The following is a 23,423-nucleotide window of genomic DNA, read 5'->3' as shown; positions in this document are numbered from 1 at the left end:
ATTGCAAAACTTTAAATTTTCAGGCGTTCATCACACAGTAACTCCTCCTCTCCAGATTTGCCTAAATATTGATTTATTTAATACCTATATACCTTATAAAAGCCCCAATTTAGTAAAATTTTTAACTGGAACTCGTGCTTTTTATTTAAAAAGCAGTGATGCTACAAATCTGTGTGAGCTTCATTTAGGGCTTCCAAACCACCGGTTCAGACACTTGAACAAAACAGGATCTTCACAGGAGGAATTAAGATGCTGATTTTAAAGAAAATTCAAGCACTGACTTAAAATAAGTTATTTTTCTCCCCATTTTTGACAGTTGACAATTTTAGTTCAGCATGGATTCAGGTGTATTTGTCAGCTTGTGCTCCTCCTAAATTAAATGTTCCCAAATTAACCCAACAGCAAATTTAAGCCTTGAAGAAAATGCCTTTTATTTTTTCCCCCTCCTGTAAATCTCTTTTTGCAAATATTTGTACAGGTGCTATTTCAGAGAGACAGATTTAAAGCCAGGCTTAAAATCTGTATTATAATTTGTGTTTCCCTGTAAGTAGTGCTGTGTTTGCAGGGACATTTCTCCCAAAGGCAGTGACAGTAAGTGCACTAATAAAACACTGTAAATCATGTCAGAATATACAATTATTGGCATTGGGGAAATTTAGTTAGTTAGTTTGATCACATGTGGGCTGGGAGAGACTGTAATAAATTCAGCTTTCAAAGAGTTTTACTGGTATAAACTGTTTGGTTTAGATACAGCATTCAGGAATAACTGCTCTTGTAGAGACCCCCAGGAAGGATTTGACTTCAATAACTCTGTATTAGCAATTATACACAATTAGTTATCCAATAGAATCCTGATTTTTGAATGTTTTATATCTAAATTAAAGGTTGTCCAGTAGAATAAAGTTATAGTGGAAAGCTGAAACAATAGTAAAATATTATTGTTATTGTTATTATTTCCTGACTTAATATGCTGAAGTAAATTAAAATCCCACCTAAGCTTATAAAATAGACTTCCAAGTAATTTAATTTTAAAGAAATAACATTTAAAAGGTTTCTTATATCTGTGTCCCATCCAAAGTACCCTAAAGCAATCACACCACATAAAGTAGTCTTTGAGGCATGCTAGATAATGAAATAAAATAGTAGTAATATCAAGAGTTCTGCTTTGGGAAAAACTGGTTAGAGGAATTTTATCCCCTGAAGCACAAAAGGCTGGATGACCTTTCTCCCTCTGTGCCTTTTTCCCTCACACATGCCCAGAACTTTAAGTTGGAAGTAAGGTCACCAGATTGCATATCTCAATAACGTGTAGTTTTATTATTGTTATTGTCGTTGTTTTTATTATTCTTATTGTTGTTATTACAGATTCAAGTATGGGCACAGGTAGAGGTACAGGCACAGGTTCAGATACAGGTTTAGGTTCAGGTATGGGCAGAGGTTCAGATACAGGTAAACATACAAATACAAGTTTAGGCTTAGGTTCAGAGTCAGGTTCAGGAACAGATACAAGTAGAGATGCACGTACAGATGCAGATACAGGTACAGATTCGGGTGCAGGTTCAGGTAGCAGGGAGGGTATAGGCACAGGCTCAGGTACAGGCATAGGTACAGCTACAGGTACGTGTGTGAGCACAGGTTCAGGTACAGGCATAGGTGTGGGCACAGGCAGAGGTACAGGTACAGATTCAGGTTCAGGTACAAGTATAGGCACAGGCAAAGGTGCAGGTTCAGATGCAGGTTCAGGTAGAGGAACATGTTTCATTTACAAGTTCAGATACAGGCACAGATAGAGGTACAGGTACAGGCACAGGTTCATGTACAAGCACAAATACAGGTACTAATATGGGTACATGTTCATGTAGAGGCACAGAGGCAAGCGCAGGTTCAGGTTCAAGTACAGGTTTATGTTCAGGTACAGGCACAGGTAGAAGCACAGGTTCGCGAATAGGTTCGGGCACAGGTACAAATGTAGGTGGAGGCTCATGAACAGGTACGGGCTCAGGGACAAGTGCAGGTTTATGTACAGGTCCAGGTTCAGCTCTCCCCCCCGTGAGGGTGCTCCGGGGGCCCCTCAGCGCTGCTTCCCCCGCCCTGAGGCGGGAGCGGCTCCCGGGGGGGCGGAGCCTCCGTTTGAACTCAAACCGCCTCCGCCGCTCCCTATTGGTTCCGCCGCGCGTCGCGCGCCGCCCCTTCCACCAATCAGAGGCCACCGCGCTCCTTTTCAAAATCTCAACCGTCATCAGCTGGGTTCATTTCTCCTTCCGCCTGTCGGGCACCGGGCAAAGCTAAAAGAGTCCGGGGGCCCGGTGCCGCCTGTCGCGGACGGGCGGGCTCGGGGCGGTCCCTCCGCCACGGCGGCCGCCGGCAGGTGAGAGTGGCGGCGGCGGCTCCCGCTTCGGTCCGCCTGCGTGGCTCCCGGGGGCTCCATTTAGGTGCGCGGCGGAGGGATACACCGAGAAAATACGGCGGGGGGGAAAGGGCACAGGGGCTGGTGCGTGCGCGGGAAGGGCTCAGTCGGGGCCGCGCCGTGACGGGAGAGGGGGGAGGGGGAGGCTCCGCCACACAGGGCCCTCAGCGGCCGCCAGCGCTCTGAGCGAACCAGGTACGGGTGGGCCACAGGGTGAGAGGCCGGGGGGAGACCGGCTTTGGGGCGAGGGGGGCCGCGGGGAGGGGTCAGTCCGCATGACACTCCCTGCTCAGTGGTTGCCTACCTCGCCATGATGGCTATTGGCCCCTCCTGGGGGTTTATTCCTCCCTTCCTCGGTGTTTATGTGCCCCCGCTGATGGCTGTGGCCGCCCGGAGCCCGGGCTTGTAAATTTTGGCTTGTAGGAAGCGGTGGGTGCTGTGAACAGGGTGCTCTGAGTGCAGGACAGCGAATATTGTCGTTTCCCGCAAGGCACAGGCAAAGGGGACTCCTGAGGGCACTGTCAGGCTCTCCCCAACCTGGGGCTTGCTGTCAACAAGTGTTTTATCCGAGCAAAAAATTCCGAAAGGGTCTCTCTTAACTACCCTTAATTCCCTTGCTGCTTTCAATATCGGGTATTTTTATACAGGCTCCTTTGAGGATTGCTTGTGCTTCGTGACACTCTCATATCTATACGTGAAATAACGCAGGTTACCTGAAAGTATATAAGAAGTGTATCTGGTTGTGCAGATGGGTTTAAATCAGTTAAAATCCATTCCTCTTCCTTCTGCTTCAAAGGCTCTGGTGGGTAGCAAATACTTCTTAAATAAGTAAAATAGTCTGACTTTAAATAAACATATTCCCAGTTTTCCAGACAGGGAGACACATGGAAACAGCACTGAGGTTCTTCTGTCCGTTGGAGAATGTTGAACAAAAATAACATAAAAATGTACATCAATTTACTCTCATAAAACGTTATTGGGATGAATAATCTGGATGTTCTTTTCCAGGTAAGGTTCCCTACATTCCAAGATGCCGCGGTACGGGAAAATTATTGTCATTAAAAGGAATGGGACCGATGGAATTGTTTTTCCACTCACCTCGACTTCTTGTTTATTCGGAAGGTGAGAATTTGTTGAGCACTTGCACACATCGAAATAATGAGTGATGTTTTCCTGCAGATTAGATCTTTTAATACTTATTTGCAAAAATAAATGTTTATTTGTGAATGATGCACAGGGGAGAGAGGGAAGGTGATCCTGGACTAATTAATTGTAGGACCAAAAAGTTGGACTTCTTTTTTTGTTATTGCTTTTTGTCCTTTCCTTGCCAGAACTACTTTTATCTCTCTCTCTCTCTCTATCTATCTATCTATCTATCCATCTATTTATTTATTTTAAGTTTCTGACCAAAGGAAATCTGAGGAAAGGATTAAAAGTAATCCACAATTGATAAACAGGTGATGAGATTGTCTTACCTAGAGGCAGTTTCCAGATAACTGACAAGTGAAAATAAATTTTTATTTACTTTTTTGTACTTCAGAACCTCACTAATGGAAGATGTCATCCAAAACTAGAATTAGTATTAAGAATTTATACCTCCTTCTCCAGTCTTGAAACTAACTTTGACATGCTCACTTGAGTGACAGTAGGTTTTGAGCTTGATCCACGTTTTACATTGAAAGATAAAATTAATATACCCAAATAGGATTTATGAAGACTTGACCATATCATCATCATCATGATCTTACTGTAAATAGGCTGCAAGTAAAATATTTGTATTTATCTTAAACTAGGCCTGTTCAGTGCTTTACTGACTGATTATATTACCTTAAATAATTGTAATTATTCAGTCCAGAATCTCATCCCATGGTGAAAGTCTGTGAGAAGCACTGCAGGGTCGATGATATTGTTTTTTGGCGGGAGCAGAGCTGCCCAGACAGGTGATAATTAATGGTGCAAACACTAATTTCAGGTACAAATTTCCCCAGGTACACTCATTTCACCAGGTATTGTGCACAGCAGGTGCTATGTTTTCTGCCTAAGACCTACAACACATCAAAAGCAATAGAGGTTAGCTTGAAAAAAGGACAGACAGGGAAACTCTGTACACTTAGAAACATGTTTTCCTTCCCTCACAACTTTTAAGAAGGTAAAAGTGGTTATCCAGGTGAGGCCAAAGGTCCAACTATCTGTTCTCAGGTCAGTAACAAAGGGCTAAGACAGAGCTTAAAAGCATGTGCTGATACTGTATAGAAATATTCCACAAGTCTTGGGGAAAGTTGGGAAACAATCTCAAACCACCAGCTGTCTGTTGTACTTGTGTCTCTGCTTGTTGTGATCTGCTTTTTGGAAGGTTTGGGTATTTCACATATTGTTTCTGACACAGATTCTCTGAAGTGTGACCTGCTATTTTTTGTCACACTTCAAAGATTTGAGGTAGTTAATTTTCTTCCAGTTTTAGAAATCCTGCTTCTGTACAATTATTAACTAAAATACTGGGAAATCCTGTAATTCTAGAGCAGATTTTTCTGTGTCTCGTGTGAAACTCAAACTGTATTTCCCCCAGGAAAACAGAGTGTGACATCCGCATGCGACTGCCCTGGGTCTCCAACGAGCACTGTAAAATCGAAATAAATGAGAACAAGGAGGTAAGATCTGCATGTTTTCACGGAATAAGCATTGCCTTGTTGCATCTCAGCAGGCCACTGAAATATTTGTTCTATTTTCAGGCAGTACTGACTAATTTGAGCGCAGTAAACCCCACACAGCTGAATGGGGTTTGCTTTGAGCAGCCTGTTCCTCTGAAGCACGGGGATGTCTTAACTATTATTGATCGTTCTTTCAGGTGGGTGCCAGTGCCAAACTGTTCATTCATTGATCCAAGAATGTAACTTCATGTAGTTTATTTATTTCATATTTCTTTACATTTGATTTCATATTTCTTTACTTGTTTATTACTTAATCCAAGAATGTAACTTAATGTAGTTCATTTCATATTTCCTTACAAAGTCTTACAGACCTTTGTCAGAAGACAGGATTGCTTGAAGATTCTGGGTTTTTTAATCACTTATGTTGAGCTAAATCAAAAAAGATTGTTTTGATTTTGTTTCCAGTGTAGTCAGTTTTAGGGATAAATTTAGCAGTATTTTTAAGTTGTTAAAGCCTTTAAAAGTGACTTGTGTATTGTTGGGAGGGGAAAACTATTTCTCAGTCTTTTATCTTAGTAATGGGAATTTAGTCATCAACTCTTTGACAAAAAATGGGTGTATTTTAAAATATTTCTTTCAGATTTGAATATCCTCTCCAGTCAACTCCGAAGAAGAGGCGTTCCAGGTCTCCAAAAGATGAAACTCTGCAGGTAATTTTGTGGCCATGGGCTTTTTTGTTGTAAGTACATTGGTATTACTAGTGAGGCAGTATTTTATTTCTTTGTTCTATTTTCTTATTAGGAGTAACTTTTCAGCCCTAAACTACCTTTCTATCTGAAAATACAAATAAACTCCTTCAGAGAAGTGCTTTAAAAAATTTAGTGACTTTTGACTTGTCAGTTTTTGCTAATAGATGATTAATAATCTATGATGTTACTAATGCAAGCAGAGCTATAAATCTTCCACTAAGTCTGTTAAGAAGGGGAGATTGAAATGTGCTGGTTTATATTCTTATGCTACAGCTGCTTTTAGAGCTAATAATGCTAAAACAAGACAAATTTCTGCTCTGGGGCCTCAATCATATTGGTCAATGTTCTTAAATATTGAAATACTCTGGGATTTCATTTGAATACTTTTAAGTCTGTTTAATAAACAATGTGTATACTTCTATAAAGAGTGTTTTTCAATGTACAGTTAAAAACTGAACTGTAAAATACTTGTTGCTGGGCTGTAATATTGTACAAATTTACAGGTTCTTCATGTTCAGCAGGTGGCAGAAGTGGAATTATTACACAAACAAACTTCAGGATCTAAAAGTCTTGGTGCTTCAGGTTGGTACCTGTTTTATGGGGTTTGTTTTCTTGTGTCCCCTTGACTGCATTCATTCTTAGCATAAGAAGAAAAACAAGGTTAAAAAGAAGAAAAAAAGGCAATTTAAGACTCTTGAATTTGACACCACCTTGCTGTGGCAGTGGCTATCTCATTATACCTACATGCTCTGATTTCCCAAATCTACATCCTGCCAGGAGAAATCACTGAATTGCATCCTGACATATGGGCAGGAACAGCCTGGCATAGGCAAAATTCACAGATATTACTTTCAGTGATTTATGCACATTGAGTTTGGAAAGGAAGGTCAGTTCACCAGCTTTGCAAGTGCAATACAAATGTGAGTTGAAACTGGTATTTGAAACAATTGCCTGTTACATTTTACTTTGCAGAGGCAGCAAACACTTAACATGTGGCAAATTCACGTTTTTGATTAAAATTTACCTTGCAGTTCTCTACTAGATCTCTTTTCAGCAAGTATTCTTTCCTAATAAGAAACTGAAATAAGTATAATTTTGGATATACATGTTGAAGTAATTGTTTACAGTAACTGCTTCATGTAGAACCAGAAAAATTTAGAGCTTCCAAGTCTGGTAGTTATAGCTCATGAAGGGGTTAAATGCCAGGACTTTACCTCCCCATCCTTCTTGTCTTAAATAACTTCGTAAAGATACAAAGTTTTTTGGGGAAGGCTTTTTATCTACAGATGGGTTTGATTTTTATGACACATATTCCAGTTTTAAAAGCCCAGGCTGTTTCCAAGTATTCCATTTCAGTGGACCCTTGTTGACTGTCTTGGGAGAGGAATGGAAGGAATTTTTAATCTGTATTTATGGAACTTATATTTGTAGTTCTGCAATTTTTAAGTCACTTTCTGTATTACTTTTTGTTTTGCTTTGCTTCCTTTCTAGATAATGCTGAATGTGAAGAAAAAATTGCCAATGAAAATAAACAAACCACAGAGGAAAATGTATCCAAAGCTTTACCTGTCAAACCAAAAACACCCAAACCTTCACACAGAATACACCAAGTTATTAAAAAGCAAAATGAGATGTCTCCCTTTACTAATCTCTATGAAAAGCTGAAATGTGAGATGCAAATGAAAAAATCTCTGCAGAAGGGAAATGACTCCCAACAAGCTGCAAGAGAAGGTGGAGAGAGTGTTGTGCCAGAGCGAAGTGCTCAGATTTCATCCCCAGGTTGTGATCTGGGCAGCCTGAATAAAGGAAAAGAAAGAGGCAGAAGTGGAAATATGGAAGAATGTGTAATTGTAAGAAGTGAAGTGAACCACTCAGGGTTTCAGCAGCTGGCAGCTGGAGGAAGTGCTCCCAGGAGGAGTTTTCCCAGGAGGAGTTTTCCCAGAAGTCTTCAAAATTCTCTTTCGCAGGAGGTGTCGAGAGATACCAGTCAGAGTCACTTGCAGAATCCTGAGGAACTGAGTACACCAGTCACATCTAAAGGTGCCAAGGTTACTCCCAGCAAGGAGAATGGTGAGAATTCCCTGTTTTCACTGCAGCAGTGCTCCATAGAACGCTTGGATTCTCCAGTTAGGGAGAAAATACACATCTCTACTACTCACACACCAAAGGTTTCTGAAGCAGATAAACATGTGCTGTCCACACCAAGGCCCAGAAGGAAGAGCCCTCGGTCTCCTTTTGTGTCTCCTTCCAAGGAAATCACTGGAATGAATCCTGTGAATGCTGATACTCCAACCACCCGCCGGCGTGTGTCACTGAAACCCAAGTGTCTGTCAGAAATTCCAGCTGAAACTCCGAGGGAGGGTTCAGACATCACACAACTGCCTTTCCCAGAAAACAAATCCATGAAACAAAGACGAAATAGCAAGGGATGCCCATCAGGAACACCTGCACAAGAAGTGCTGAAGGAAATCAGTGATCAGGCAAACTTTAACTCAGAGGTGGGACTTTCTGAAAGTCCTGCTGCTTTCTCCAATTCCAAGAGTCCCAGAAGAAATAGCAGGCAAAGTAAAGAATTCTTAGACAAAAGTGTCCATACAGAGACACTGGCTTCAGAAGAGTTAATGGCATCTCCTGCTGGTCAGACACCTGGCTCTGGGAGGAAAAGGGGAAGGCCAAGGAGCTCTGAGAGGAAAAGGGGAAGACCAAGGAGCTCTGGAATGCTGACTGAAACAGCACTGGAGACAAACACTGTGCAAGAACATCCTGGTAAGACTAGAGACAGAAAAGAAAGTGGAACTCCAGCAGAGCTGGCCATGGAGGGGCATCACCAGAAACAAGACTTGGAAGATGCTGGTGATATCAGACCACGTGGGCTGTCAGCAAAGAGAGGTTCTGGAAGTGCTCCTATGCTGGAAGACAACAAGGCTGTCCCAGAAACAAATACTTCTGGCCTGTTGGGTGGAGAAGACTCAGGTAAATACATTTCATCCACTGCCTTGTTTTTATATTGAGAAATTCTTCAAACACCTTTCTGAGAATTTTAACACTTACATAAAATATAGAACCAATTGCTGGCATTAGTTCTAAAATATGTAGTTACATTTGATCATAACAATACTCCGTAACATAATTAAAGTTTCCTCAATTAAATCTATTTCTCTTTAAGTTCCCATCTGGTTCGTTTCCAACTTCAACATGCACAAGGAAACAGTTTTCCATGTGGGTTAAAGTATTGACTTGGATGCTTAGATACATAGAAATATTTTCAATTGTACTTTTTAGGCAAGACAAAAAGGTTGACTCAGAAGAGGAAAAGTGATGATTTGCTCCTTCAGACTTCAGGAAAAAGAAAGAGAGTGTCTTTTGGTGGCCATCTGAGTCCAGAACTTTTTGATAAAAGTTTGCCTCCCAACTCTCCCCTTAAAAGAGGAGCTCTTCCTGCCAGGCTGAGCTTGCCCTATGGAACCTCACCTCGTGCTGTGCTGAAAAAGGCTCAGGGATTGAAGCTCTTCACAGACCAGGTAAACTTTAAGACTTCTCAAGTTGCTAAGACCATTACTGCGAACAGAACTTATAAATTCTATTTTTTTTATTCTACTATTTATTATAATTAATTCAAAATTAGTAGCAAACCTTGTTTGATGTATGTTGGTGTCACAAATGAGTGTTTTAGGACACTCAAAAAATCACTAGCAAAGGCATTGGCAAAAGCAGGTTTATTATGAAGTGAAAATGCAACAAAGTTCATGGTCAAGGTCACTTTGCAATTTACTGGATGGTTATAGCACATGGAGAAAAATCAGATTAAAATCAACCAATTTGAAACTGAAATCTATGTAAAACAATCCAAGTGGAGACCGGGCATGGAAAAAGGGTAAAGATGGGAAAGGGTAAGAATAAAAAGGACTAACTAATGGAATATCCATGCTACTTAATCCTCCTGATCCAGCCCCCAGGATACCAGTCCCATCTCTCCCTGAACCTTTTGGAGAGCTGAGGGTCCCTCCATAGGATTCATCAGAGGATTGAGACAGGAATGCTGACCAGGCAGGTTCAATTATTCTGCATTGATAATTCCAGTGGTTTGAGGGACCACGAAAGATTAAATAGCACTTGTTTCTGTGGATTTGATGGCATAAGATCCAGTCTTAGAAATCTGTGGAGAGGAGCTTTCACCAGTCCTATCAGGAGCCTGGGAGGTAGTGGGATGTATTGTGAGGGTTAAGTTAGTTTTTATTGTGCCAGTACACATTGTTACAGTTGTGGGTACCTTACACTCCTTCCCTTTCCATACTTGGTTTCAGTGTGATGCATATTTGGGTTTAAGGGCAGTTATGAGTTACCACAGAGATTGTTACAGATGAAAGAAGTGAGAGTTTCAACCCTCAGTGGGTTGAGCTTGTTGATATCTGTGCCCAATTTGGTTCGTTCTGGCCCTGGTTGCTTCTATGAGAAGGGTAAGCAGTCCTTCAGTGGACAACTTGATCTTCAGTGGAGATGTGCTGAAAAACTACTCCATTAAAAAGAAGAAAAAATCCACCTGTGCTAATTTTATGTTGTTGGTTTTGTTTGGTTTTTTTTACCAGGAAAAACAGATGTCACAAAGAAGTTTACCAGCCCAGAAGTCCCCAGCTGCCTCCTCCCCTTCCTCAGGGAAGGCAGCACCTCAAGTCCCTTCAGGCTCTCCAGCCCCTTACAGGAAAGGGCGTTTCTCCATTTCCCAGCTCCCGGCGCCGCTCCCAATCCCAGAGGAGAAGGATTCTGGTGCACAGGACCTGAATGCAAAGGAGAAAAGTGGTGTGAGAGTGAAAACACCTCAGTCTTCCCCCATTAACCAAGATGACAAAACTTTTGCATCAGCTACACCTGCCAAACTAACCAGAAGTGCCCAAGTGGGTTTGAAGGGCACTTCCACAAAGAGAAGGAGCGGGGCTGTGGGAGTTCTCCATGCAAAGAGAAGAAGTGGTGCCTCCAGTGCTAATTTATTAGGTTTGTTTCAGCAGCTGCTTTGAAATATTCATTTTAATGCTTTAAAATACAGAAACAAAATTGAAGTAGGCTTGTTTTGTTATGCAGAGGCCACCAAGAGATTGATGTGTCTTCTGACAACTGTTGGGCTTGTTGGAAGCAACTGGGAAGTGCAAAATGTTTCATTTTCTTGTATTCATAAAGCAAACTTACTAAAACATCTATTAACTCATGTTTAGAACACAAACCTTAACGTTCAGAAGTTGAGAAATGGTAAAATTAGCATCCTTTTTGCAAGGTTAGTTTCCAGTGCTTTTTCAGATAATTTCCTGGATGCTTGGTATTTTTCTCTGCATCCAGAACACCTTTGCAATGACAGCTTTTCGATGTTTTTTTCATTTACAGACTTACACAGCAATTCTGACAGGTCAATAGTAATATCCTTTTATTTAGGAACAGCATTCCCATTTTATTTTTTCTAAAATAACTGATTTCTTTTGTATGATCCCTGTCTTCTCCCAGCTTTTTTTTCCAAATTAAAAGAGGCAGATATCCTACAAACTTCCAGCTTCATTTATTACACAGCTATAACTAATTCCCTGATCCCTCTGTTGTGTACAGAATCATGCTGGGATAAAGGTAACCTCACTCTGGGAATTTTTGGAATGTGTCATAAGAAGGTGATACAAGAGAAATTATGAAAGCTGTGTAGATCTAAATGCTTTAAGCAGTATAAATACAGTTTCCTGCCTATGAAATTCCTTAGGAAGTTGGTGAAAGACAAGCTGGATGTGGTCTACTTCTAAACCATTTCTCTCATGTTAAATCTCACCAGAGGAAAGCTCATGGATAACGAATGAGTCTGAAAGGCTCATGGCAAGTTTTTTCGGGAAAAATTCTCTCCTTGCTAAAAGAGAGAGTATGGAACTGGGTCAGTGTTTGGTTCCAGGATCTCACATCTCTTTGACACTGTGTGGAGCTCATTGTTTTGTTGTGGAAAGTAATCCTGAGGAAACTTGGCCACTTGTTAAATTGGGATTTTCCAACTGAAAGTGTTTCAGAGAGCACTTTTGGTGGTGTCAGATGATACGAAAACCACTTTCCTCTGCCTGACTGCATTGGAAAATCATAAAGAAAATCAATTGGAATCATGAAGAAATAATTGTGAACTTCCATTTAAAAAGCTGAGAGTTAAAGTGATTATTTCTCCCTTGCTTTCTAGTTGCAAAATCTTGGGCTGAAGTGGTAAAATTGGGTGTTGCAAGACCACAGTCAAAGACTTCTAAGAAGAGTGTCCGAAGAGGAAGATCCCTAAAGAGGATAAACCAGCCACCAAAGGTATTCTTTTCCTTTTTCATACTCGCTTTGTTTTCTTGCATGGCTACCAAACAGCTTGGATATATTTTGCTACAGAAGCTGGAGGCTTCTGAGCTCTTGCTGGGATGTAAAATGGATGTTGATGCCTTTGTCATGGTATGTAAGGAATGTAGGTTCGGTTTAAAAGGAATCATAGAATTATTAAGATTGGAAAAGACCTCCGGGATCACTGAGTTGAATATTTGAGCAATAAGATCCTCAGTAAAGACCTTGAACAGGCTTGTGCCCAAAACTGATCCTTGGGGAACCCCATTAGTGACCAGCCACCAACTGGAGATGGCACCATTCCTCACTCTGGGCCCAGCTGTTCCACCAGTTCTTAACCCAGTGGGGAGCACACCTGTCCAAGCCATGGGATGCAGCTTTTCCAGGGGAATGCTATGGGAGATAGTGTCAAAGACTTCACTGAGATCCAGGTAGATAAATCCACAGCCTTTTCTTCATCCACTGGGCAGGTCACCTGGTCATAAAAGGTCAGGTTGGTCAGGCAGGACCTTCTTTTTCTAGGCTGAGCCTGCTCCTTGGTAGTCCGGTACGTGCCATGTGGTCACACTGAAGTTGATCTGTTCTAGGACCATCCTGAGTGCCAGGATCAGGCTGATAGACCTGTAGTTCCCTGTGTCCTCCTTCCAACCCTTGTAGCTGGCACTGGACAACCTCCAGTCATGTGGGACCTCCCTGGTTAACCAGGACTGATGATGAGTGATGGAGAATGGCTTGGCCACCTCTTCTGCCAAGAAGAATCTTTATTTAATAACTTTTATTTTTCTGTTTCCTATTGCCTCTGCAGACTCCAGAGAGGAAAATAAAAGGTCACTTCAGCACAGGTCATGCTGAGTCACCTGCTACAATAGTTGTAGGTAGAGCTTACTCCACCACGCTCAGATCAGCTGGACGCGTCCCTAAAGTGGTAAAAAATCCCGTCCTGAAGCTCAACATGAATATGGATGAAAGCTTCACAGGTGAGGTTTTAGTCTCTTGCTCACTCTGCCACCTGTGTAGTTCTTGTGTCAAAACATGTGCTTACTTCTCCAAATACAATTTCTAGGAGTGCCTGAAATGTTTCAAACTCCGGAAAATAAGAGTGAAAAAACATTACCTTTGGCTGCTGCTCAGAGTGCTGATTTTACACCAACCTGTGCTGCAGGGGACATTTCTGACTTGCACACCCCTGAAGAATCTGGTATGTTTGTAATCTAAAAAAAGGGATAATTAGGCTGTAATATGTGGTAGCTGTGGTCTCAGCCTGGGCAGACTTAAAGTATTGAGATTGTCACTTGAAAAGGGGCAGAAAAGATGAATTTTCTGTCCAACCTGTATTAATTTATTTTTTTGGCTGTCAGCATCCCCTAGGAGATCAAAGCCTTTTAATGTCCAAAGCAGTCTGTTAGCCTCTCACCTACTGAGACCCTTTGCTTAACAGATTCACTGAGACAGACAGGACATTTGATACCTATTTACAAAAGGACTGCACAGAACAGCAGTAGGAAAACCCCTCACGTTTCTCCTATGAATTATCTCGGCGTCGGCAAAACTGTCAGCACCTAAAAACAGACTCACTCAAACAGTTCACAAAGTAACATGTTTATTAATACAAGTTTGTGACAATGTCTGGGGTTCACTGTGTCTGGAATAGGCTCTAACTGCCAAAAAAATCACATCTGAACTATGTAGTAATAATAATGATACAAAGCATAGGCACACATGCTAAAGCAAAAGCAACTTACAACGAAGTAGAAAGTAAAAATGTTAAAGTAGTATGGAGCAAAAGTAGAAGTAGTGGATAGGTGTGAAGCAATCGCTCACCCCACAGCGTCCCAAGAAGGTGGAGGGAGAAAAGGCAAGCCCTTGGGTTACCTCCACAGCATTGATGGAACTTCTCCCCAGTTTTTGCTTATGTCCAATCTCTCTTTATACCTTTTTCTTTAGGAAGTTTGAGTGTCTGTAGTCAATAAACTAATTTTTGGGGTGATAGATGTAATAGGCCCGAAGGTCCACTTCCCGAGTTCCTGGCAGCCAGGAAGTTTGCACAAAAAGACCTGTGTTATCTCCATATCACTCCTTTCTTCGTTTTAATCCTTTTATCAGTTTCTGAGAATGTCTCCCCAGGTGCAGGGTTTTTCCAGGAAACCATCAGAAGCCTTTTTCTTTTGTGTGGTCCTATCTATCACCTTACAGAGATGAAGCATCCATAACCATAAAACAAACCATTAATATTAATCATGTATCAAAAGAAAATTTTGTAGTTCCAGTTAATTTCTGTGTAGGCGATTTTCTTATTCATTCTATTGGTATGAAATTTAACTGTTGACCTATTGTTTATTACATAAATCTACTACTTATTTCAGGAGAGATGATGGTGTCACCCTTAAATAATTCAGATGCTTCAGAACAGAAACAAGAGAGTCCAGGCATTTGTCACTTGCTGAGAGAGAAGTCATCTCTAAGCTCTGTGTTTGATGAAATATCCACAAAAACTCCCGAAAAAAGAAAATCTGTGCAAGAAGATAATATTAATGTGGATAGTTTATCAATCATTCCAGAAAGACAAGCATCTCTGGTGAAATCAGGAAGGAAAAGAAGGACTCCAAAGCAGAAGTTGGAGCCAGCTGAGATCATGTCAGACATCAAGCAGCTTTTAAGGACCCCAGAGCAAAAGTCAGAGACAGTAGAGTTCTTTTCTGGCATCAAGGAGCTCTTGAAGACCCCAAAGCAGAACACAGAGCCTGCAGAGGCTTTGTCAGGCATCAGGCAGCTCATGAGGACCCCAAAACAGAAATTGGAGCAGCTCTTGAAGACCCCAAAGCAGAACACAGAGCCTGAAGAGGCTTTGTCAGGCATCAGGCGGCTCATGAGGACCCCGAAGCAGGAATTGGAGCCTGCAGAGGCTTTGTCAGGCATCAAGCAGCTCATGAAGACCCCAAAACAGAAATTGGAGCCTGCAGAGGCTTTGTCAGGTATCAGGCGGCTCATGAGGACCCCAAAGCAGGAATTGGAGCCTGCAGAGGCTTTGTCAGGCATCAAGGAACTGCTGAGGACCCCGCGGCAGAAGCCAGAACCAGTGGAGGACCTGTCTGGCATTAGGCAGCTCATGAGGACCCCACAGCAAGAGCCAGAACCAGTTACAGATGAAATTGCCCTTAAAAGGTTGCTGAAGACTCCAGTACAGAAGAGGGGAGCAGTAAAAGGTATGGCAGGTGTTACTTCAGTCCAGAAAACCCCAAAACAGAAATACCCACCAGTTGAAGACATGGTTGGGATCAGCCGCATTTTCAAGACACCAAAGGAAAAGGTTCAACCCATAGAAAACATGTTTGGTATCAGCAGATTGGTGAAGTCTCCCAGACAGAAGAACCAACCAGTTGAGGATTTTGTGGGGCTGCAAAGGCTCATGGCAGAGCCCAGGCAGAAACCTTCTGATAGTGAAGTGGACTATGCTGGAATGACAGAAATGTTTGATACACCAGAGGAAATGGAGGTAAAATTCTTTCCTTACCTTTTGGAAGGGATGTGTTTAGACTTTGAAGCCTGTGGCTGAAATGAATTCTTAGACCTCCTAGTATGACTTGATGTATCTTGGAGCATTTTATAGACAGCTGCCTTTGCCTGTGTTAATATGTATTTTCTTTGAGGGGGCCCTGTGTAAGTAGCTCCTGAGGTTGCTCTGAGTGACCGTTCTGACCTTACAATTCACAGCTTCATCACTTGTGTCGTTTGTGAATTTTATTGGTGCTGATTTTCGTGTTCTGTAGATAAAATGTTGAATATCACTGGACTTAGTGCTTAGAACTACAATAAAACACTGCAAAACACTCAATTTTTCTTCAATACTCCAATTTCCTTTGAGCACTCATTTAGACACTTGTCAACCAATAGAGTTAATGTCACTTTTTAACTCTGCAGTGTTTGTTGTCTTTCACTTTAAAAACTGCTACACCACTTTAGATGGCAAGAATTGTTTGCTATATTTGTGTGCTTTTGTCAGATATATAGATGGAGTTATAAAATTAGTTGATTTCATTTTTAGGGAAAAGGATTTGCCAAGAATTTTTACAAGTATTACTATACATTTTGTATTGGTTGGCTCTATAATTTCCTGTCCTGTCAGACAGGCATTTATTGATTATTGTTTATTCCCTTAGGTCAGATCAGTAATGGATTCTCAGCAAGATTCTGCACCTCCTTGTTTTAATTCCAGTCATAAACGTGGTGAGTACACTTTGTTTAGAAGAATAATGAACGTAAAAAGTAATACATGTTACCATGAAGTTCAAATCTTGTTTAAAGCTCTCAGTGAGCTCTGCTAATTCCTGAGCTAAGATCCCTTTTTCCCTTGGAGACAGGTGAACATATTAGTGTGAAAAACCTGATGTTAAGGTTTCCACTTCAGATTGTCTTTGCAAAGACTTTCAAGAGCATAGTTGAAAGTAATGAATGATGCCTACCAAATAAACCAGAGAACTTTGATCAGAAGCCTGGTCTTTTCATGTAGGAATTGGTTAAAATATTTATTTATTTTTAAATTAAGATACTGTGTGATTTGTTTGAGAAAGGTGACAATAAAATGGAAACTCACAGATACTTTGATCAGGCATAGTAATGTCTAACTTTTCTTTATGCTCTTTGCCCTGTTCTAGAAAATAAAGGAAATACTTCCCAGGGTGAAGGTTCTCCACAAAAGGAATCAACTAGTGCAGACCAGTCTTCCCAGAGACCAAGAAGGGGCAGGCCAAGGAAGACTGTCCATCCTGCTACAGCGAAGCAGAGTGAAAAGGAAGTGAATTTAAAAGAATTGCAAAGTCTGGATACCTCCAGCACCCAAGAGGAGATGGGAGCAATCACACCTGAAAACAAAGGAAGAGGAAGGAGAACGAAGCGTTGCCTACAAGAAGTTGTTTCGAAGCACCCTGATCAGGAACCACATGGAGCTACTCAAAGACCAGGAAGAGGTAAAAGGAGAGAACTGAAGGAGTTGAAACACCCAAGTGAGACTCTTGAGTCTTGTGTTGAAGGTTCTTCAGTGCTACCAGAAGAGCCTGCAAATATGAAACAACCTTTGCAGGAGTGTGGCGTCGATGACATGTTAGAAACTGGAGATGATCCAGGCAAAAAGACAGGATCTGGTAGCATTCAGAAGGAAAATTGTCAGCTGCAAACAGATGTAAATAAATCTGATAACAAATCTAATGACAGTGGTATAGAAGACAGTGAAGAAGTGCTTCTGTCACCCAGGAAGAGGACCAGAGGAGTAGAAAACACAGAACCACCAATTCCACCTAAAAGAGGACGAAGGGCTAGAAATGACCAAGTTAAACAAGATCCTTCAGCAGAACTTCATGGAACAGCAAGGAGGCTTCGTAAAGACCCACCAGCAAAGGTCCTACAAAGAGATAAACAGACTTTTGACAAGGATCCTGAGGCTGTCACAGCAGAAGAACCTGAAAAGGGGAGAGAACTTGAAGTACAGGTAACAGAGAAAAGAGTTAAGTCTTTAAGAAGTACTAGAAACAGAAAGCATTCAGCTGAAGGAAAAGCAGACACTTGTGGGGTCACACAGGACATTCAGAAAACTGAGGAAACATCAAATCAAACTGAAGCACAACCACACATCAAGAATGAGATGGAAGTATCTCAGGGATCTGAAACAGAAAATGCTCAGGAAATTACAACAGAGGCATCTCAAAGATTAAAGGCAGAGTCACCATGTGGGGAGACAAACAAACTGCCAGTCACTGCTGTGAACTTGGAAGCAAACAGAAGGGCAGCACAGGAAACAAACAGGATGAGGAGCAGGAGAGGCAAAAAAGACTCCTGGGAGCAAAAGGCTGAGGAATTTACTGAAGATGGGAGCAACCTAAAACTAATTCCTTCTAAGTTTAGGTCAGACACAGAAGCGGATGAATTTCTCAAAGATTCTTTGGGCTCTGTTTGTGTCAAGAACACATCCCAAGTCACAAAGGACCAGGACAGCCCAGCTGCCATGTCAGTACCTGCTGCAAACAGTGACAGTCTTGCTCCTGGCCATCAAAAACGGGCAAGAAACCAACAGGGAATACTTAAAGCAAAGCAAACTGAAATCCTACAGGAGAATCCAGCAGAAAGAAACAGAGCAGTGTTTAGAAGAGGTAAAAAAGTTAATTTTGAACTTGGAGAAGTCAGTTCCAAAGAGGTTGAAATAAAAAGCAGTTTACCAGGGGATGCTGAAGGAATGACTGACAACAGTCAACACGAGAATTTGGAAAATCCTTCACGAGTGAGGAGGGGCAGAAGAAAGCAAGTTGATTCCATTCCACAAACAGCCAGTCCTACCTTTATGGAAAAACAAACATTACCTGCAGATCACAGTGAAGATGAGGCTTTTGTGAAGGAGCAAGATGCAGCTCTGGAAGGTGCTCCCTGTTCAGTAGAAGCCAATCCACCGAGACGAGGGAGAAGGCGAGAGGTTGGTGCAGCATCACAGACATCGAGATCTCCTTCTGTCAGAACGAGACGTGGGTTGCTGGAAGGAGGTGATAAAAAGATGACTGTGAGGGAAGATGAAAATCCAGCTTTGGGAAATAAAACTTCTCAGGTAAAAGCAAATGCATCAGCAAGGGACAGAAGGAAGAAGATTGATCTTGCAGCAGAGGCAAAAAGTTCAGCTCCTCTCCAGAGAAAATGTGACTTGTCAGAGACTGATGCTAAAGATGGGGGAGCTAATGAAGAACAAAGTGTGCCTTTGGAAACAGTGTCCTGTGCAGAAGAGAAACCATTAGGAAGGGGCAGAAGGAAAGAAACTGCACTGGCATCACACACAACAAATTCCATTCCTCTTAGAGGGAAACGTGGTTTGCCAGCGGATAATGGTAGGGAAGACACGCCCAAAACAGAGCAAAACATTCCCTTAAAAGCTGATGATTCATCTGTAAAAGAAAATCAACTGAGAAAAAGCAGGAGGAAAGAAATTGCCCTCAAAGAAACCACAAGCCCTAATCAGGGGGAACAGGTCCCATCAAAACTAAGTGGTAGGAAGAATAACTATAGGGAAGCAAAAAAAGTGAGTTTGGAGAATTCTTCCCAAGAAAACAGGGATCTTTCAAAAGAGAACTCGAGGCAAACAAGCGCTTCAGTGGCTGGTAGTTCTACCTCACTTCAAGGTTTGCCAGAAGATAGTAAGGATGGAGCTCCTGAGGAACAGCAGAGCAAACTTTTGGAAGGAGCTTCACCTGCAAAAGAAAATCTATCAAGAGTAAGCAGAAAGAAAACAACTTCTTCCGCATCTGAAGAAACTTCTACTTCTCTCAGGGAAAAACCCAACCTACCCAAAGGCAGAGGGCAAAAGAGGATTCTTAAAGAAGCTGAAGCTACTCCTCCAGAAAATAATTCATGCCAGGGAAGAACAAGGCAAGTGAGGAATAACAGGAGGGCGGTACAATTCACATCAGAGGCAGCTACTTCTACTTCTCTCCATGAAAACAGTGAGTCGCCTGAAAATGGAAATGCTCTGGAAACTGAGAATTTATGTGTGACATCCACTGGTTGTGAGGGCAGGAATCAGTCTGGAAAAGGAAAGGAGGGGAACCCTGTGCCACAGGCAACGTCCACTTCTCGCAGAAGGAAGTGTCAGCTGCCAGCAGATGATTCAGCACCCAAAAAACTAAAATCAGGTGAGTGAGAATTTGCTTTCTCTTTTCTAAGGGTGGCAAAGTTATGTGCAGATACAGCAATAATATGTGCAAAGCTCTGTGGGCTGAAATAATTTGATCATTGAATCAGAACCATTCAGGCTGCTAAAGATCTCAAAGATCCCAGCTCCCTCAGCCACTCCTGGTGCTCCAGACTCTTCCCCAGCTCTTTTCCCTTCTCTGGACATGCTCCAGCCCCTCAGTGTCTTCTTGTGAGTGGCCCAAACGTGGACAAAGCACGTGTGCCTCACCAGCTCAACACAATCACTTCCCTGCTCCTTTTGGCCACCTAAAGTATACCCTGGAACTTTCAGCTTAATGTGATATAGCTTAAAAACTACCGTGGTGCAAATATTATCAAACAAACATTGAAATAGAAAAGACAGTGACTCTTTGGAGCTCCATATTGAGGAATTTCCTGCCATAAAACTTAGATTTTCATGTTTGTAGGACCTTCCTTGGGTGTTGGTGATGTTTTAGTTTTACATTTCAGTGGAAGGAATTTTACCTCAAATGGCAGCTAATTGGTTTTGGTGCTCTCATTAATGTTAACCTACTTTCAGAAATAGCTGTAAATCCTCAGGGATGCAACTTAAAGGATATTGGATGTGCAGAAGAATGGGGTTTGTATCTGGTTTGTTGGATTCAGAGATGTAATCTTTGGAATGTTGTCAGTAGGGACATTTCCCTTAAAAACAGTGGAAGTGAAGATCAAATTTTGTGTGAAATGTTTGGTTGGTGATACAACTTTACAGTTAATTTTTCTGTGTATAAATAGGGAATGCTGAAAATGGATCGCTGGGAAAAGGAAAAAGGAACAAAACTAAGGAAGAACTTGGGAAAGAGAATGTGAGGGCAGCTCAGACCTCTGGAGTCATGGACAGGAAGACAAGATCCAGCACAAGAACAAGGAAATAGTTTTAAGAGTCCCAGAACCAGTTTTTAAATCAATTCAGTCATTCAAATTCTAGGTTTTTTTTTCCAATGTGAACTGATTTGCACTCAGATTTTAAGCTCAGATTTTGATAATTCAGTCATTCCTTTATAAAACGTGTTTTTTACTGTGTTTTTTTAACAGCTTTTTCTATGTGTGGTGGTTCCTGAACCAGGGGTGCTTGTGCAAAGCTGCAAACATAAAAATACATCTTATTAGACCAGTATCCAATTTTTCTATTAATTAGTACAGCAATCAGGAAGCCATATTACTGCCAGGTGAAGCTATTTTCTGCTTGAATTTTCATATGCTTAAGTTTTATTTTTCATTAGAGCTCTGTAAATATTCTTTAAAAAAAACTATAGCTGTATTAGAACTATTATACTGAAATTTTGATAATTTTTTCTTTAAAAATTAAGTTCTTTTTACTGAAATGTGGAGATTTGCAAGTCATTAAACTTGTAAACAATTTGGGACTTGTGTGTTTGGTGTTCCTATGACTAGTTAAGAATGTATAATTACTACTGTCTTCTCTCAGGTTTATTTCAAAAATTCCTTCTCTCTGGTGTGGTTTGGAGATAGTTTTTAGGATCTTTTATGGGTAAGTTGTCTTTGAGGCTGGTGGCTTCTTGTTAATTTGTTAAATGTAGAAAGAGAGAAAATTCAGCCTGGACATGGAACTTCTGGGGAGTTTTTAGACCTGAATTAAAATCCTGGAAGTTTCTGTGGTGTGTGAGGAGTTAGGGATGTTCCTACAGTTGGAATCATAGAATTGTTAAGATTGGAAAAGATCTCTAAGATCAAGTCTAACTGTTCCCCAGCATCACCACCATGTCCTCAAGTGCCACATTCACATGTTTTTTTGAGCATTTCCAGGGATGCCCCCTCTGCCCTGGGCAGCTGTGCCAGGGCTGGACAGCTCTTTCCATGAAGAAATATTTGCAATATCCAACCTAAACCTCCCCTGGCACAGCTTGAGACCGTTTCCTCTCCTGTCCCTTGTTCCCTGGGAGCAGAGCCAGACACACCCCCTGGCTCCCCCCTCCTGTCAGGGAGTTGCAGAGAGTGAGAAGGTCCCCCCTGAGCCTCCTTTTCTCCAGGCTGAGCCCCCCCAGCTCCCTCAGCTGCTCCTGCTGCTCCAGACCCTTCCCCAACTCCATTCCCTTCTCTGGACACGCTTCAGCCCCTCAATGTCCTTGCAGTGAGGGGCCCCAGTTGGACTTTCCACTGACCAGGACCAGTGGATGGAATATCCCTCTTGACCCACTACTAAATTCAAAATGTTCCTTGTGACCCAAGTCAGCCCTTGGTTATCACTTTAGGACTGAGAATTCTTTTCTCCATCTTCGTTTTCAACCTCCAAGTATGAGGAACATCTTTACCCCAAATGTTTTGTTGTCCTGTGGCACAGGATTGGTGATTTTTTTTTTTTCCCCAACTTTGAGGTCACGAGGTTTTGTGCATCTTGTCACAACAACACCTGAATCAGGACTTCTGGGCTGTTCTTAAGGGTTTTTTGGAATTGTGCCTCTTTTATTGGATCTATATTTATGCTAAATCCCAGCAGGATAAGGAACTCCTCCAATTTCCTCTTACTCTACAAAAGGGTCTTTTTTTCCTCACTTTTGCAATGAAGACAGGCTGGGAGAGCTGGGGAGGTTCACTTGGAGCAGAGAAGGCTCCAGAGAGACCTGAGAGCCCCTTCCAGTGCCTAAAGAGGCTCCAGGAGAGCTGGAGAGGGACTTTGGACAAGTGCCTGGAGGGACAGGATAAGGGGGAATGGCCTCCCACTGGCAGAGGGCAGGGCTAGATGGGATATTGGGAAGGAATTGTTGGCTCTGAGGGTGGGGAGGCCCTGGCACAGGTTGCCCAGAGAAGCTGTGGCTGCCCCATCCCTGGAAGTGTCCAAGGCCAGGTTGGATATGTTTATTTTCTGTTACAGTAAAGTCTTTAAAGAGGATTTTAAACTAGTGTTTTGTAGGTAAACTGAAAAATATTTTGGTTTTCAATAGGATTTGAAGATTAGTGTTCTATGTGCTTCATTCTCAGAAGAAACAGAAACCATGATTTTGAGTAAAACACAGAAGGGGAAAATAAACTGGGGGGGGGAGAATATTAATAAAAACTGACCCAAGCAATGTAAAGCACCTGAGAAGTGGAAAGTGGAGTATGTTTTGTGGTTTGTTTTTTGTTTGTTTTTTCTTTTCTTGGTGGGTTTTTATTGTTGTTGTTTTTTGGTTGTTTGGTTTTTGTTTGGTTGGTTTGTTTTTTTCTTCAAAAAAACTGTTTCCCAACCATGGCAACCCTAAAACTTTAGCCCTCAAATCTTGGAGGAAAGCAAAGTTCTACCATCTCCCATAAAATGAGAATGATCTCTGTGGAAGCATCTGCCCAAATGCCATGGCTGGGAAATCAAGGACACACTGAGGAATATTTTCTGATACTAATAAGTGGTGTGGTCCAGGAAAACCAGCAGGAGAACAAGGTAAGTGGCTGATGGATTTGATCCAAACTTGGATTTGGTTGTGAGAGCACTGTAGACACACAGACTTTGGCTTTGCTCTCGATTCAGAATGTTTCCAGAGTAGATTTCCTTTATAGCTCTTTTGTAGAACTGATATTTAACATGAAATTTAACATGAATTCATGTTGATATTTAACATGAATTCATTTATA

The 23,423-nt window shown here is 41.7% G+C and overlaps 1 protein-coding gene across 4 annotated transcripts; it reads left to right on the top strand.

Annotated features, from left to right (window-relative positions):
• Positions 1-2,240: 2,240 nt before the first annotated feature.
• MKI67 (marker of proliferation Ki-67) lies at positions 2,241-21,218 on the top strand. 4 transcript variants are annotated; one of them, XM_064663524.1, is made up of 16 exons: positions 2,241-2,368; positions 3,416-3,529; positions 4,974-5,055; positions 5,137-5,252; positions 5,696-5,765; positions 6,308-6,386; positions 7,296-8,777; positions 9,087-9,325; positions 10,391-10,793; positions 11,995-12,110; positions 12,940-13,111; positions 13,198-13,332; positions 14,498-15,627; positions 16,292-16,358; positions 16,787-19,795; positions 20,592-21,218. In XM_064663524.1, exons 2-16 carry the CDS (start codon positions 3,438-3,440, stop codon positions 20,729-20,731), a joined length of 7,332 nt encoding a protein of 2,443 aa, XP_064519594.1. In that variant the 5' UTR covers positions 2,241-2,368; positions 3,416-3,437; the 3' UTR covers positions 20,732-21,218. The 4 variants fall into 4 exon arrangements, with proteins under 4 accessions (XP_064519594.1, XP_064519596.1, XP_064519595.1 ...); XM_064663526.1 differs by lacking the exon at positions 2,241-2,368 and adding an exon at positions 2,482-2,602 and having other exon boundaries at positions 6,326-6,386; XM_064663525.1 differs by lacking the exon at positions 2,241-2,368 and adding an exon at positions 2,482-2,602 and having other exon boundaries at positions 6,323-6,386.
• Positions 21,219-23,423: the final 2,205 nt, after the last annotated feature.

The sequence above is a fragment of the Pseudopipra pipra genome, chromosome 8, assembly GCF_036250125.1.
Source record: "Pseudopipra pipra isolate bDixPip1 chromosome 8, bDixPip1.hap1, whole genome shotgun sequence".
Taxonomy (NCBI): Eukaryota; Metazoa; Chordata; class Aves; order Passeriformes; family Pipridae; genus Pseudopipra; species Pseudopipra pipra.
Note: the sequence above shows the minus strand (reverse complement) of the source record. Positions and strands in the feature narration are given on the sequence as shown.

Excerpts from the sequence above, each read along its gene's own strand:
- MKI67 (XM_064663524.1), top strand. The coding sequence starts at position 3,438 with ATGCCGCGGTACGGGAAAATTATTGTCATTAAAAGGAATGGGACCGAT. Across the intron at positions 8,778-9,086 it reads GTTGGGTGGAGAAGACTCAG|GCAAGACAAAAAGGTTGACT; the intron begins GTAAATACATTT and ends TGTACTTTTTAG. Across the intron at positions 15,628-16,291 it reads ATACACCAGAGGAAATGGAG|GTCAGATCAGTAATGGATTC; the intron begins GTAAAATTCTTT and ends TTATTCCCTTAG.